Below are 15,071 nucleotides of genomic sequence, written 5' to 3'. Positions count from 1 at the left end.
CTCATGCTGACGAGGTGGATCCTGACTGTGGGAGCTACAGTTGGGTAGGGTAGGGTAGGGTAGGGACGGGACTTCACCACTGACAGTCAACAGGAGATCCATGCTGTGCACAGAGCAGGCTGGCCACTAGCCTCCATGTGAATGCCTGTACTGGACAGTCCTGTGACCTGCACCCTAGCTTTAATCTCCCGTGGGAGCTTTTTCCCAGAGGCTGATGGCTGGTGGCCAGAAGAGAGGCTAAACAAGGTTGGCAGTAGCAGGCTGCCTGCAGGAGTTGCCAAGGCACAACTCTCCTGCTTGCTGGGTCAGGAAGAAGGGTGACAGGGGCGCGCTTTGAACTCACAGGGAGGGTAAGGCTATGGTTCTTTGGACTGGGTCACATGTTCTCAGACTACACTCTTCTCTTCCTGAAGTCCCCAGATGGGCCCTGGGTCCTGGGAAAAAATTAGATGTCTACGTTAGAGTTAGGGTGGTGACAGGACCTCCTAGGGATGTCTCAGAAACCCCTGAGAGTGGCCCTCTGTAGCTGGTGCATCATATAGCAAAGAAGGTCAGCTGCACTCAGCCAAGCAGCTGCCTGGAGCCTCCATCCACCCTCATGACTTGATGTCAGGGGAGACGCTTCCCAGTAAGACCAGGGCAACCCCATCTGGCAGCTTCCTCAACCCCTAGAAACACAACCGCAGCCCAGAGCTGCCTGTCTTTTCTGGCTTTGGTGTTCTACTTGGTCACCTGACTGCCCTCTTACGCTAACCCAGTCTGTCTGGACCCTGATCTCAGGTCTCTGACCTGGTAAGTCTGATAGAAACGAAAGACCAAAGATGGAGGTGTTGTTGGGTCCTGAGAGGACAGAACCAAACTGGAACTCACTTCTAAGACTTCTGTAACTGCCCACCCCAAAAATGTGTGGAGACCCCTCCCTACAGCAAGCCAACAGCGTCATAGCAGCAGATACAAGTTAGCACTGTGTAACTCTAGGACCCTTTAACACATTTCCTCCTGCGGTGCTGGTGGCCCCCAACCATAAATTACTTGTATTGCTACTTTGTAACTGTAATTTTGCTACTGTTATGAATCACAATGTAAACATCTGATAAGCAGGATCTCTGGTTTGTGGCCCCTGTGAAAGGCATCATGACACACGGGTGAAGAATGTCCGCCCTAGATAGTTGTAAGACTTGGATGCCTGGAGGTCTAGTCTGATACCTTCCTCACAGGGAGGGTTCTGTCCCCAAGGCTGTGCCCCTATGGGCACCGCTGCCTAACTCAATGTTTCTGACCCCTATCCTTTAGGGCTTCCAGTCTGCTCCACTGACTCTCAGGACTCTGCAAACCACTTGTCTAGTTACCTGGGCAGACAAAGAGACGCATGGGGCAAGGTGGGGTTGGGTAGGAAGTGTGAGACAAGATGGAGAAAGGATGTGTCTTTCCCAGTCCTCTCTGGCTCTGCTCTCCCTGGGCACCATCTCCAGGCGCCTCCACACTCTCAGCTGTCCAGGAGCTGACCAAACCCTGTCCTTTAAAATGTGTACAGATGTTTCATTATGTAGCCATGATTAGTCTCCTGACATTGGGGATCTAATTGATCTTCGTCTGTGTGGTAGCCTACCCCACCCCCCCACATCCTCTGTGCTCCATCCCAAAGGCTGGGGCTGAGGTGTTGTGTGTACTGCCTGGATCTTTCCAGGGGGTGCTCAGGGAAGCAGTCCCTAGCCCTCAGCCTTCAGCCCTCAGACTGTCATTAGCATGTGAAAAGGCAACGATGCTTGGACAGATCTCTGGATTTTATGAGCTATTGACCAGAAACTAGAGGTGCACAGCTAATGCAACATAACTGCTGGCTACTGACCTACCCCACCCAGATCAGCTGGAAACTTTTAGAAACAAAGTTAAAACTTTGCTAAAATGTCCAGGTGAAGGGTCAGAGTAGGAACCCTACAGAGAAAGAGGCACAGACAGGGCCCGTGTTCTCTCTCTGGTCTCTGTGTAGCGGCATCAGCTGAGCCTTCCTCTCGGATTCCCAACCACTGCCCTCTCCTACTCTGAGATGAGACTATCCAGCCCTCACACATAGGTCACAATTTTCTCCCCAGCCTGTGGCAGAATCTACTGGAAGGTTCTTGGCTCCTGCTGAGGCTAAAACGGACCTCAAAACCCCATGACCTGGGGCCCTCTGACTTCCCAGGCCTAGTGCAAAAAAGTACACTCTGTCTCCTAGGCCACCAAGGTGCCCATATGGCTCTTGCTCAAGGATGTGTGGGTCAGGCTACCCAGCTCCTGAGGAGTGCCCCAGCTAGCTTCTGGCCTGCCTCTCTATAGGGGAACAGACTATGGCCTTCCACGCGCAAAGCAGTCAGGCTTCACATCTGCTTCCCCAGTGTCCTTTATCCTTCTCCAGACCACTGCTTTCAGGAATAACTGCAGTCTCTTTCCTGCACACTTGGCAGGGGCGGGCACTGGAGCCTGGGCCCTCCAATGATGGGTTTATAGAACATGGACTCTCCTTGCCCTCAACCTGCATCCTGGAAGGAAGGTGCCAGTCTGGGTGACCATTGCCTGAGCATCATTCTCTCCGTAAAGCTGAGTTTAGAACCCTGCTCTTCTATCAGGGGCCCCGAAGCTGTGTAAGAGCTCACCCCTGCTCTCCTTCAGATGATCCCTGAATGATCGAGGAAATGAACAATGTTGGTAGCAGATTGTGCCAGCCAAGGCCAAGATGTGCTCACAAAGCGGCTGCGCCAGAACCTCTTCTTGGATGATGGGATCCCTGGGTCCGCTCCTCTTGCAGTAGCATTTCTTGAAGAGAAAGGAAAACACAGTGGGGAGCCACACTCAGGACCCCTGTTCCTCCAGATTTGAGACCCTGTGCCCTGCTCTGTGGATCTGTCATAGGGAGAGTAAAAGCCTGAGACCCTGGAGCTGATTCTCAAAGGGGTCCACAGCCCCGGAAACCAAAAACTCGCACGCACACGTGTACACACACACACACACACACACACACACACACACACACACACACACTATATAAAAGTGGGCAATGAAAAAAGTATTTTTGAAGAACCCCCACCACAGTCTTTCGTTCTGAATCTGTCCTAACAGATTCGCCCAAGCTGGTTAACGGTATTTGCGGTTTGCAAGATACTACATGTCCCGGGAAAATGACAGACAAGTTATTATCACCTTCCCACTGTCCTCCTGCCCAAACCTGCCTGTGCCGGGCACCCAGCTGCCGGGAGCGGGTGCGAGGAAATTAACAGCCCTGTGCCGCGCCCGCCCCCGCCCGCCCTCTCACCCACCGCCCTGCACAGGTCCTGCCAGGCTAGGGGCTTCCAGCCAGGGCCGGCCCATCTTGGACTGTGGGGGGGAGGGGGAGGGGGAGGGAAGGAGGAGGGGTCAGGAGAGCAGCCGTGGCAGAAGGGACGTCTACTCCGCTCCGATGTTGGGCAAAGTATTTCCTGCAAGCCCCGCGGAACACACGCATCCGCGCAGGCAAGTCTGGACGGCGCTGTGTCAACAGCCGAAGATAAATAAGATTTTATCAGCTCGGAATCTGTTGAAACACATCCATCTAGCGGTTCTAGGGAAGGAGAGGCAGGAGGAGGGCAGCAGGGGGGAAGCATCCCCACGTGACATCCTGGAAGCAGAGTCCGACCCTGAGGACTGGCCCCATAAACTCTGCGGAGGAAGGGGAGCACTGGCAACTTCCTACTCTCCCGGATACTCGGTATCCTGGAGTCTCCCCCCCCCCCGTCCCCCACGGCTGATCTTCTGAGGTGTGGGGAAGCTTTGGCATCTTTCGCTGAAACTCCCCACCTCTGGCTAAAATGGATTACCACAGATTTAACCTGTGGCTGGAGTGGGACTGGCAGGTGTGTGTGTGCCCCAAAGCCCGTGATCATTGGATTAGAGACGCCATTTAAGGGTGCAGAAGTAAAGGGAGCCCTGGATCTTCATGGGCTTGCGTTTTTCTTCCACCCTGATCGGGTGAGAGACTTGTCCCACTAAAGATGACTCTCCCAGCTCTGATTCTTCCTCTGAGAGGAGACTGTCTTGCGGCTGCTGCGTTGGTACCAGGGACAGCTCCGGGCCCTTTAAGCTCCTCCCCAGGGTGGGGCATTCAATATCTCATCCCTTCCAGGCCTGCTACTCTGCAACTTTGTTACCTTTCTCTAGACAGACCTCCTAGGGTCCCACTCCAGGCCCCGGAAAGCAGTACCACCTCATGGCTATCCTAGGACATCCGGAGGCACAGAAGCTGTCTTCTGAGGAGGATCAGGCCTCAGCTACCTCTGGAGTGGCAGTACATGGCTTGGGGGTGTAGTCAATTATCCTAGGTCCTCAGAGGGCAGTGACTGGGGAGGAAAACAACCCTCAGGGCCGCAGCAGGGCTCCAGGGATGGGCATTGTGGTCAGGCAAGGTTTGAAGCTTAGGTTGCTCAGGAGTGGGTGGGTGAGCGAGGTCCCTGCTCTGCCCTGAGCCAGGCTCCATACTCTTTCTCCCTCCAGGCATGTCTGGGCTCCCCATCAGACCTGACCTGCTCCTAGCCCATCTTGGTTCCTGGCCTGGTGGGTCTATGACCCCTTCTTAGGTCATGAGCTAGAGCAGTGGAGAGAAAGTTCTGAAAAGGCTACTGTAGGAGACTCCGTCAGATGTGCCAACCCACAAATTACCTTACCTGGTAATGATCTACTATGGCAGATAAAGAGGCCCCTCACCTTGCTGGCCCTCTACCATAGAGCCGGTATCTGGGGGTCCGCTGGTAAGTCAGTGGTAGACAAACCTGGAAGGTGGTCCAGTTTAGGGCAATCCAGCCCACATTCCTGAGCCGGAACAGGGAGCCAAGCGCCAGACTTCAAAGGCTAACCTCCTCTTGCTGCCCCTGGTGTCTTTGACCTCAGTGTCCTCCCACCCCTTGCAGGCAAGGCTTGATTCATGGGGTGTCCACCACCCCCACCCCCTCGTTCTATTTTCTTTAAGTAGCTAGGACTCACAAACAATGGGTACTCAGGAGACACATGGTAGTGCTTGGAACCGTCACCTTCACCACGAAGCTGCCTTGATTGGCCTCACGTTGAGTCTCTCTGAGCTCGGAACTAGCTAGGTTCCCTTCCCTGTCAGGAGGCATCTGAACCTGGGGCTTGCCGGGAGGTCTTCATTTGTGAATAAGCAAGAGGCCTGGGCACTTCAACATCGCTGTGTATGAATTTACTCAATGCCTGGGGATCCTCATACCGTGACCTTCATGTACCCCAAGTGTCCCTTCTAGGGAAGCTATAGTAAGTACAGTATAGTTCATGTGCTTTTTGCCAAGTATGGGCTGTAGATTCCCCCCCCCAGCAACTGCATGTTGCTGACGAAGGTCTAGGGCGGGGCAGGGAGGGGTGGCGTAGAGCCGTTTACTGGCCTTTCCCCAGATGCCTGCATTCTGAGGTGTAGACCACACACTTCACTCGAGGCACGACATAAGGGACATAAGTGATCAGGGCAGCTCGCTCTGCAAACTTCTCTAGGCCACAGAGAAACTCAGTAACCTGCCAGACCCATGCCCTTTATCTGCCTAGGGTACCAGCACTATCCTGCTACCCTGTCCCCAGCCTGCACAGATGGAGACCAGGCTGTGGTGTACTAACTTGATGAGAGGCCCTTTGCAGGAAACCAAAGCCCGGATATGGATCTGCAGGGGTCAGGTGTACCCTGTCCAAGTCACAGAGTCCCCATGTATCCTGGGGATGAGATTGTGTCTCTTCCTCCAGAATGTTAGGCTGGGGATCCCACATACCAGTGGTCAGTGGTCATCCCCACTCCCCAGAAAGTCAAACGGACTTGCCTGGTGTGGCCCTGAGCTGCTCCTTTGAGAATACAGGCCAGCTCTTTCAGCTGCTTGCTCTGTTAGGGCTCTCTCTGCTTTTCAAAACAATCCCTAGGGCCTCCCGTGGAGTCCCTGTAGTGAGTCTCTCTTGCTCTTTAAACAGGAGGGAAGGGACTACATCATGGTGCCTCTCCCTGCCTTCTTTTCACTGCGGCTGCCTATGTTTGGTATCTGCTATTTCTGTGCACCCCTTGTAGGGAACCTTAAGCCGATAGGGTTGGGGTGTCCAGGATCCCCCACTGTCCCTAGCAGAGGAAAGACTTGGTGTGTGAGCACTTCTCTGTTTTAACAGCTCTGCCATCTCTGGCCTCAGTTTCCTCGACTGTCACAAGGGAGGATGGCAAATAGGCGAACATTTTCCAGGGTAGCATAACTCATGATTCTGAGCAGGGGAGACTTGAGAGGGAAGTGGAGCTTCATTGAATTCCCTTGGGAAGGCCTGGAGTGATGGCCCAGAGGTTAAGAGGTCCTGAGTTCAATTCTAAGCAACCACATGGTGGTTCATAACCATCTACAATGAGGCCTGGCGCCCTCTTCTGGCCTGCAGGCGTACTGCAGACAGAACACTATGAGAAAGAAAGAAAGAAAGAAAGAAAGAAAGAAAGAAAGAAAGAAAGAAAGAAAGGAAGGAAGGAAGAAGGAAGGAAGGAAGGGTGGGAGGGAGGGAGGGAGGAAGGAAGGAAGGGAAGGAGGGAGGGAGGGAGGAAGGAAGGAAGGAAGGAAGGAAGGAAGGAAGGAAGGAAGGAAGGAAGGCAGGCAGGCAGGCAGGCAGGCAGGCATGAGGAGTCAGCAGGGGTTTCAGGAACCATAGTGGTGAGTCAGTTAGCAGGTAAATAAATGGGCATCTCGCTTTCCCATCCTGGATCAGGCCACTGGCTGTTGAGGTAGGATTAGCAGCATTGAGCTGATTTGACTAGCTCAGAATGGCACCCTTCTGCCTTGCATAGAAGAATCATTCCGATCCTGAGACTGAAGCGGTCTCAGCAGGGTCAGTGCAATCCTTAGAAGAGTGACCTGGGCCACGGGGGAATGGTAGCATCCCATTGTCCCTGAGAGATGTCCTGGTATGACCTCAGGTCCAGTCAGTTTCCAGGATGGGGAAACTGGGTCTTGCCTCGCCCAACTTCAGAGCTTGGCTGCCTGGACTTGGTGGCTTTCTTTGGTGATACAGTGCTGGTGACTGGTCTTGCCGGTCCAGAGTTCTCCATTGGAAGATAAAGGTGGAAGGGGTCGGCAAGCAATCCACTTACTGACTCTTAGAGTCATTCTTCTGCACAAGGTGGCGGGGATGCAATTCTGAGCTAGTCAGACCAGCTCAACGCTGCAAATCTACCTCTACAGCCAGTGGCCTTATCCAAGCTGGGAAAGCAAGCCCAGGACTGATTCCCACAGAGCCCCTCCCCCCACACCGATGTCTTACCCTTTATCATCCTTATGCAACCACCCACCACTCGCAGCCTTTGAGATACGGGTGAGATACATAGCCTGGCAGTTGCTGAGTGGGCACCAGGCACGCGTGCCCGTCTCTACATTCTGAAGTGTGCCTGAAGCATCTGGGAGCGGGCCTCATCAGAGTGCTTGGGACAGGGGTCTTGTGGAAGCATCCCGAACTGGGCTGCCATCTCAACCCGGTCCCCTTCTCTCCTCCAGTACTCCCCACTTTTGAAGAAGTTGTACTGTCAGATTGCCAAGACATGCCCCATCCAGATCAAAGTGTCCACACCACCACCTCCGGGCACGGCCATCCGGGCCATGCCCGTCTACAAGAAGGCAGAGCATGTGACCGACATTGTTAAGCGCTGTCCCAACCACGAGCTTGGAAGGGACTTCAATGAAGGTGAGCACCCCCTCCCAGCTGTGAGACCCTGACCTCTGCAGCACCAGAGTCACGGCTGAGAGAAACAGGCTAGTGTGTATAAGCAGCTCTCCCCTCACCAGGAGCCCACACCCCATCCCTCTCTCCCTTTCCTTGGCTCTGACTACAGCCCAAGAGGCTGATGGTCCAGCAAGGATGTAGCTTGGGAGAAAGTCCAAGGGGCCAGCTGACCCTGAGGAGCCTTGTGAAGCATTCCTGCTGTGTCCCTGGGAAAGCCTGTGACACCCCTAGGGTCAGATCTAGGGACAGCTGTCAGGCTCAAGGCCACCTGAATGAGGGTTGCACAGCTCTGAGTCTTGCCTGGGACTCTCACGGGGACAAGCCTTGTGGACTCAGTTCTGACACAAGCCTGATACAGGGGTAGAGGATGGAGGATGGGCCCCTCTCTAAAGCTGTGTCCCCTCCTGGCAGGACAGTCTGCTCCGGCTAGTCACCTCATCCGTGTGGAAGGCAACAACCTCTCCCAATATGTGGATGACCCTGTCACCGGCAGGCAGAGTGTGGTTGTGCCATATGAACCCCCACAGGTAGGCTGGGGGCCATGCTGGGATTTGAAGCCAACCTTTCAGGGTGGGGTTACCTAGGCCTCTGCTCTAACCTCAGCCTGCCTCTCAGGCCTTTTCCTGGAAGTTCATTTTACTGTGGGCAGAGAGCTTGGGCCAGAGCTCCAGCCAACTTCAGTTCTCTCTCTCTCTCTCTCTCTCTCTCTCTCTCTCTCTCTCTCTCTCTTCCCTCCCTCTCTCTGTCTCTGTTTCCATCTCTCTGTCTCTCTCCCTCTGTCTCTGTCTCTCTCTCCTGTCTCTCTGTCTCTCTTCTTCTATCTCTATCTCTGTCTTTTTCTGCCTCTCTCCCTTTCTCTGTCTCTGTCTCCATTTCTCTGTCTCTCTGTCTCTCTCCTGTCTCTGTCTGTCTCCCTCTGTCTCTCTCCCTCTGTCTCTCTGTCTCTCTGTCTCTCTCCCTCTGTCTCTCTTTCTCCCTGTCTCTCTGTGTCCTGTGTCTCTCTGTGTCTCTCTCTGCCTCTCTCTCTCTCTCTCTCTCTCTCTCTCTCTCTCTCACTCTCTCTCTCTCTCTCCCTCTCTCCCTCTCTCTCTGTCTCTCTCTCTTGTCTCAACTATATAACAAAGTATGGTCATATGACCTCCAGCCTTTCAACCCTGCCCTCCCTGGAGGGTCCAATCTTCAATCTTCTTGCTTGTTTCTCCCAAGTACAGCCTCCTAGACATGGGAGTGAGAGAGGGTCCCTGGACATCTCAGGCTCCATTTGCAGGGACAAAAGCAAGCCAGCAAGCATGGGGTGGTGGGTAGAGGATGGGCAATTCCATGCTGGGGACTAGGGATCATGAAAGGCCTCCTAGACCAGGCTAGGGGAGAACAGAGGATGCATACGGTGGACTGGACCAGGCTCAGGGGAGTAGGGAAGACGGACCAGGCTCGGGGGAGTAGGGAAGACGGAGGTGATGGGTTAGCCTGTGTGCAGAACCTTGGAAGTGTGGTGCCAGCTGGAGACGGGGGTACAGTGGAGGTGACCGGACATTCTGAACACTAAAGTACAGTGTGGAGGCAAAGGGCTCAGACCATAGGTGAGGGCTCTAGAGGAGGGAACAAAGCTGGAGGTGGTGGTTCTGTAAATAGTTAAGAGAAGGGAGACTGGAGGAGGCAGGCGTCCACTTTTGACATCAGAAGGGTGTGTGGTCACCATCATAGATCTGATATGAGGCCCAGTTGGAGCCAAAGGCAAGGTGAAGGGACTTCAGGACTGATGTGGGAGATATCAGGGCAGAGGCTCAAGAGGACTGCAGTTATGTCTTATCCCTGACCCACCCTCTGCCAAGCCCTGCGGTCCTTTGAGGCAGCTCTTTATATCAGTAGGACAGGGCTCCATGATGCACATACATACAGATACACACACACACACACACACACACACACACAAACACACAGAGAGACACACACAGACACACACATGCATACACAAACACAGATACACACAGACACACACACAAACACACATAGCCACAAATACACACACAGACACACACAAACACACACAGAGACACACACACACACAAACACACATAGCCACAAATACACACACAGACACACAGAGACATATACAAACACACACACAGACACACACACATATACAAACACACACAGAGAGACATACACAGACACACACACACAAACACAGAGCAACACACACAAATAAACACATAAACAGAGAGAGAGACACACACAGACACACACAGAGACATACACAAACACACACAGACACACACAAACACACACACAGACACACACACAGAGACATACACAAACATACACAGACACACACACAGACAGACATACGCAAACAGACACACACACACAAACACACAAACACAAACACACACATACAGACATGTGCAAACAGACACACACAAACACAAACACAACACAGAGACACACAGACACACACACACACCAAGAGCATCCTCCCCTCTGATCAGCTCAGTCTTGCAGATAAAGTAGGAGTCGCTTGCCCTCTAGTGGCTGGCGGGTGTAAGTTCTAAGAAGGGCTGGGGCTTAAGACTTTTATATCTAGCAAGACCTTTGAAACTCCATTCATTCCTCTGCCCAGATGAGTCCACAGTACTCAGCACACACATGCCACAAAGGCCCATGCACACACCCACTCACATACAGCCCTGACATTTGACCTCTGCCTGTGTTATGGGAGGTGGCTGTGGCAAGCACACCGTAGACTCTGTATCTCCCCTAAGAGCTGAAATGGAGCCAGCACAGCGCTATGAAGGCACAGATGGATCAGTGGGTGGACAGGGGATCTCGAGCGAGTGTAGATGGATGAATAGGGGGTGGGGGGGTATTCAGGCACCACTCACTGGTGGTGGACAGGAGAGTGGGCAAGCTGAAGTGTAAGTGGGTATGGTATGTGGGTGGGCAAGTGAATAAGTGTGTGTCTAAGTGTGTGGGTTGAGAGGCCATGGAGTGGGGTAGGTGGATACATGGGTGTGTAGACAGGCATTTAAGCAGATGGATGGGTATGCAGCTTGGTGGACGGTAGAGATACGTGGAGAGATGGATGGATGAGTGCAAAGGTGGGGTGGTTGGGTGGATGGATGGGTAGATCACCGAGAACCATACAACAGTATCCCTATGCCTACCCAGAACCAGGGCCAGAGGTGGCAGCTACGGGTCCTTTCTGTAGAAGGTGGGCCCTGCATGCTGACTGACGCTAAGCCCTTTCCCTGCCTCCCCCCTCGGACAGGTAGGAACAGAATTCACCACCATCTTGTACAACTTCATGTGTAACAGCAGCTGCGTAGGGGGCATGAATCGGAGACCCATCCTCGTCATCATCACCCTGGAGACCCGGGAGTGAGTCTGCGGAGGAAGGATGGTAGAGGTGGGGCGGGGACTTGGGCCAGCACTGGGGGTGAGGGGCGTCACAGACGCAGGAAGGGCTTGCTCTCCTTGGCGGGCACCCAGCTTCAAGGCCAGTTCCGAGGGGTCTGCAGAAGGGGGGCAGGGTCAAGAGTGGTCCCTCGGGCTCACAGTCACCCTGTGCCCACCCGACAGTGGACAGGTACTGGGCCGGCGGTCTTTCGAGGGCCGCATCTGCGCCTGTCCTGGCCGTGACCGAAAGGCCGATGAAGACCATTACCGGGAGCAACAGGCTCTGAATGAAAGCACCACCAAGAACGGGGCTGCCAGCAAACGTGGTAAGTGGGGCTCCCGGCCGCGGCGTGGTCGAAGGGTGGAGTCGGATGCAACTGGGTGTGAGAAAGATTACCTGTTCCGAGGGCACCAAGCATACCCTCATCTGGGGGTCTGAATGACTGAGGCCTGGAAGCCTCTCCGGCTGGACAGAGCAAGTTTGACCCAAGACATCTCACTTGCCTATGCTCTGAGGCTAGGCGCATGTGGGACCCTGGTCCAGCTCCTTCCGGCCTAGGTTTGCCCCATGCACAGACCACACCCATGGCAAGTGCTCACCTGGGCATCTCAGCCCTTGCTCTGTGGCTCATGTGCCTTCCCGACCTGCCTTCCAGCGTTCAAGCAGAGCCCCCCTGCCATCCCTGCCCTGGGTACCAACGTAAAGAAGAGACGCCATGGTGACGAGGACATGTTCTACATGCATGTGAGTGGACTCATGGCCATCAGAGTGGGCTGGGCGGACAGGCCTGTGTGTTCCCATTCCCATTACCCAAGGTCCCAGGCTGGGGACGTCCAGATGTCACGAGAGATGGGCGAGGGAGGTGCACTCACGCCCGAGGATTGAGACTGTGTCCCTGAAGGAAGTGGGGTTCAAAGGAGGCTCTGTTTGGAGTCAGACCCTGTAGGGCATGAACTCACTGAGTGTGAACATGCCAGCCAGGTTAGCTGTGCATCAAGGAGACCCAAGGGCACCCTTTATAAAGGAGAAACCTAGGGTGGCTTTTCAATAGGAATCCAAAGTCCTATAGGGTATAGCCTGTGTGTGTTTAAATCCATGGTCCTATTGGGTATAGCCTGTGTTTAAATCCATGGTCTATAGGGTATAGCCTACATGACTGGATGCATACATGGTACCAATCCCAGTGGTAGGATCACCATGCACTCTGAAAGAATGCTTTCTGTTTCCTTGAGTGTGAGCCCTCCTTTAAGACCTACAGCTGTTGAGCCTCCCTGCAGGGAAGAATGAGTGTGGTCTCTGGACCCTTAGGGACCCACTTCTTAGACCTGCTCCTGGAAAGAGGAAAGCCAGGGTATCCTGAGCGTTGGGGTACTGGGGAACTCCAAGTGCAGATCAACACTTTGCCACAGCCTGGGGTCCTCCCGAGGCTTCGACCAATCCACATCCCACCAGGGGTTTGGGGACCTGGACAGAGAGTATGTCTCTCCGTGCCCAGGTTCGAGGCCGGGAGAACTTTGAGATCTTGATGAAAGTCAAGGAGAGCCTAGAGCTGATGGAGCTTGTGCCGCAGCCTTTGGTTGACTCCTACCGACAGCAACAGCAGCAGCAGCTCCTACAGAGGCCGTGAGTGAACCCAGCCATCTGTATGGGGAAGTGGGAATATTCTGACCCAGCAGGAAGAAGGCCAGGAGCACAGGAGGTATGGTACCCTGGGCAGGACAGTAGGGCCAACACAACTCAGCTAGCACCTTCTCCTCCAGGAAGCCTTCTGGGACTTAGCCCACCTCCCCTGCCTCCCACACACTCTCGAGCCTTGAAAATGTTGATGGGGAAGGGGCAGGAGGGGCTGGATTTGCAGAAGCTGGTGAGGTGTTAGCTTTCTTCCTAACTTTCTCTTGAGAGACAGACTCTTCATCTGCCTGCATCCCCAGGTGTCCACAGAGGTGCCACGTGGGGGAGGGGTCACTTTTACCTCTTGTGAATGTGCACTGTTGCTTTCCAAGCAGGAGTCACCTGCAGCCTCCCTCCTATGGGCCCGTGCTGTCCCCAATGAACAAGGTACACGGTGGTGTCAACAAACTGCCCTCTGTCAACCAGCTGGTAGGCCAGCCTCCCCCACACAGCTCTGCAGCTGGGCCCAACCTGGGGTCCATGGGTGAGTCCCTGGGGCAGTGCAAGCCTTGTGTGGGCCATAGAGACTCAAGGGAGGGTCTGGGTGGATTTACAAACAGGCCCGATGGAGGATGGGGGTGGGGCTTTGATGGCTGCCTCTCTCTGCAGCTCCAGCCTGCAGAAGGACGATGGCTATGGGGGGAGGGGACATTCGTTCCAATCCCAGGGGTTCTGTGCCTGGGGGTTTGCAAGGCTGATAGAGTTAAGAACTCATGCCTGTCCTCTCTTGATAGCCACGGGATCTTGAAGAAGATCCCTGGCTTCAGTCAGCCTCAGTTTGTCCATCAGCAAAATGGCAATACCAAATCCCCTCATCTCAAGGATTATAGGACATGAGACTTCATTGAGGGGCAGCTGTAGGGAGCTGAGCAGAATGGAGTGTGGGTCTCCTCTGGAAGGTCCTTATATGGTTACAGATGGACACACTCCTGACACTGAGTAACACCCCCAGGTCTGTCTTGCTAAAAGGACCCTGGAACCTGGTAATACCCATGTGACAGCTGCTAATCCCCAGGTCACCTAAACTACATGCCCCGTACACAGCCACCTTCCATTTCTACCTCTTTGGAAGAAGGGTTGTACCTAGGGACTCAGACAGCCTTTACAGTGCTGTATCACACTGCCAGGCTAGACCACAGCCTGGGATACCCCCAGGTATGTGGAGCTTGCTTTCAGGCTCCTGGACCCGCTCTTTTGCTCAGGTTCCGGGATACTCAACAGCCACAGCCACAGCATGCCAGCCAATGGAGAGATGAATGGAGGCCACAGCTCCCAGACCATGGTTTCCGGATCCCACTGCACCCCGCCACCCCCGTACCATGCCGACCCCAGCCTCGTCAGGTGCGTGGGCGGGCTGTGGCTGGACCTGGGTTTGTGCTTCACCCCTCGACCCATGCCTCCCACTAACTGTGCGGTTCTTGCTGGAGAGAGCAGCCTTGCATGTGGCTCTGTCTGACCCTGTGTTTTAATTGCTTGGCTGGCCTGAGGGAGGACAGGCTGAGAGGGGCGTGCCTTATCAGGGGTCATCAGCAGGTTCTGAGAAAGAACCTTGGAAAGAAAGGTACTTGAGGGTCAGGCCCCAGGAGTAGAGGGGGTTGTGGGGGTAGGGGGTGTGGGGACATCCTCTTGGAGGGGGGAGGTGTAAGGAATATAAAAAAAAAGCAAACATACACACACACACACACACACACACACACACACACACACACACACACACACACACACACAGGAGCCAATAAAATAAGAAAAAAAACAAAGAAACAAACAAAGAAAAAGAAACAAAGTTACTTGAGCAGAGGCTGGGCCGAGACCCTGCTGGCTGGCCACACCTGCCCTGAGGGAGGGACCAGAAGCTTTGCCCACTGTTACAAGCAGTTAGTTCCCTCCCTGACACGGCCACTCCTGTGGGACCTGAGTGCACAGCAAGTTAATGCTACTCTCTCAAACCCTCTCTGCAGTTTTTTGACAGGGTTGGGGTGTCCGAACTGTATCGAGTGCTTCACTTCCCAAGGGTTACAGAGCATCTACCACCTGCAGAACCTCACCATCGAGGTAAACGCCCCAAGTCTCCCCAGAGGGACGGAGGCCCTGTCCCGAGGCACAGTGCTCTATCTAGGGTGACTAGCTGGGAGAACTCCCAGAGACTTTCCCACAAGCAATCAGATTCTATTCCATAGTCAGCAGGCTCAGGCAACGTGAAGGAGACTGGGTGGATACGTGTCCCGTGTCCCGGTTCCCGGCTGTGACCTAGGGCTTT

General features: G+C 54.1%; 1 protein-coding gene across 3 annotated transcripts in view; it reads left to right on the top strand.

Annotated features, from left to right (window-relative positions):
- Nucleotides 1–15,071, top strand: part of Tp73 (tumor protein p73) — an 84,275-nt gene that overhangs the window by 65,222 nt on the left and 3,982 nt on the right. For all 3 annotated transcript variants that reach the window (NM_001108696.1, XM_039110454.2, XM_039110455.2), the window contains 9 exons: nucleotides 7,521–7,707; nucleotides 8,158–8,273; nucleotides 11,015–11,124; nucleotides 11,326–11,468; nucleotides 11,799–11,887; nucleotides 12,639–12,766; nucleotides 13,150–13,298; nucleotides 14,017–14,155; nucleotides 14,773–14,866. In NM_001108696.1, the coding sequence (NP_001102166.1) occupies nucleotides 7,521–7,707; nucleotides 8,158–8,273; nucleotides 11,015–11,124; nucleotides 11,326–11,468; nucleotides 11,799–11,887; nucleotides 12,639–12,766; nucleotides 13,150–13,298; nucleotides 14,017–14,155; nucleotides 14,773–14,866 (1,155 nt within the window). The remainder of the gene's footprint in view (nucleotides 1–7,520; nucleotides 7,708–8,157; nucleotides 8,274–11,014; nucleotides 11,125–11,325; nucleotides 11,469–11,798; nucleotides 11,888–12,638; nucleotides 12,767–13,149; nucleotides 13,299–14,016; nucleotides 14,156–14,772; nucleotides 14,867–15,071) is intronic.

This window comes from Rattus norvegicus, chromosome 5 (assembly GCF_036323735.1).
Source record: "Rattus norvegicus strain BN/NHsdMcwi chromosome 5, GRCr8, whole genome shotgun sequence".
Lineage (NCBI taxonomy): Eukaryota > Metazoa > Chordata > Mammalia > Rodentia > Muridae > Rattus > Rattus norvegicus.
The sequence above is the reverse complement of the archived record's forward strand: the minus strand, read 5'-3'. Positions and strand labels throughout refer to the sequence as shown.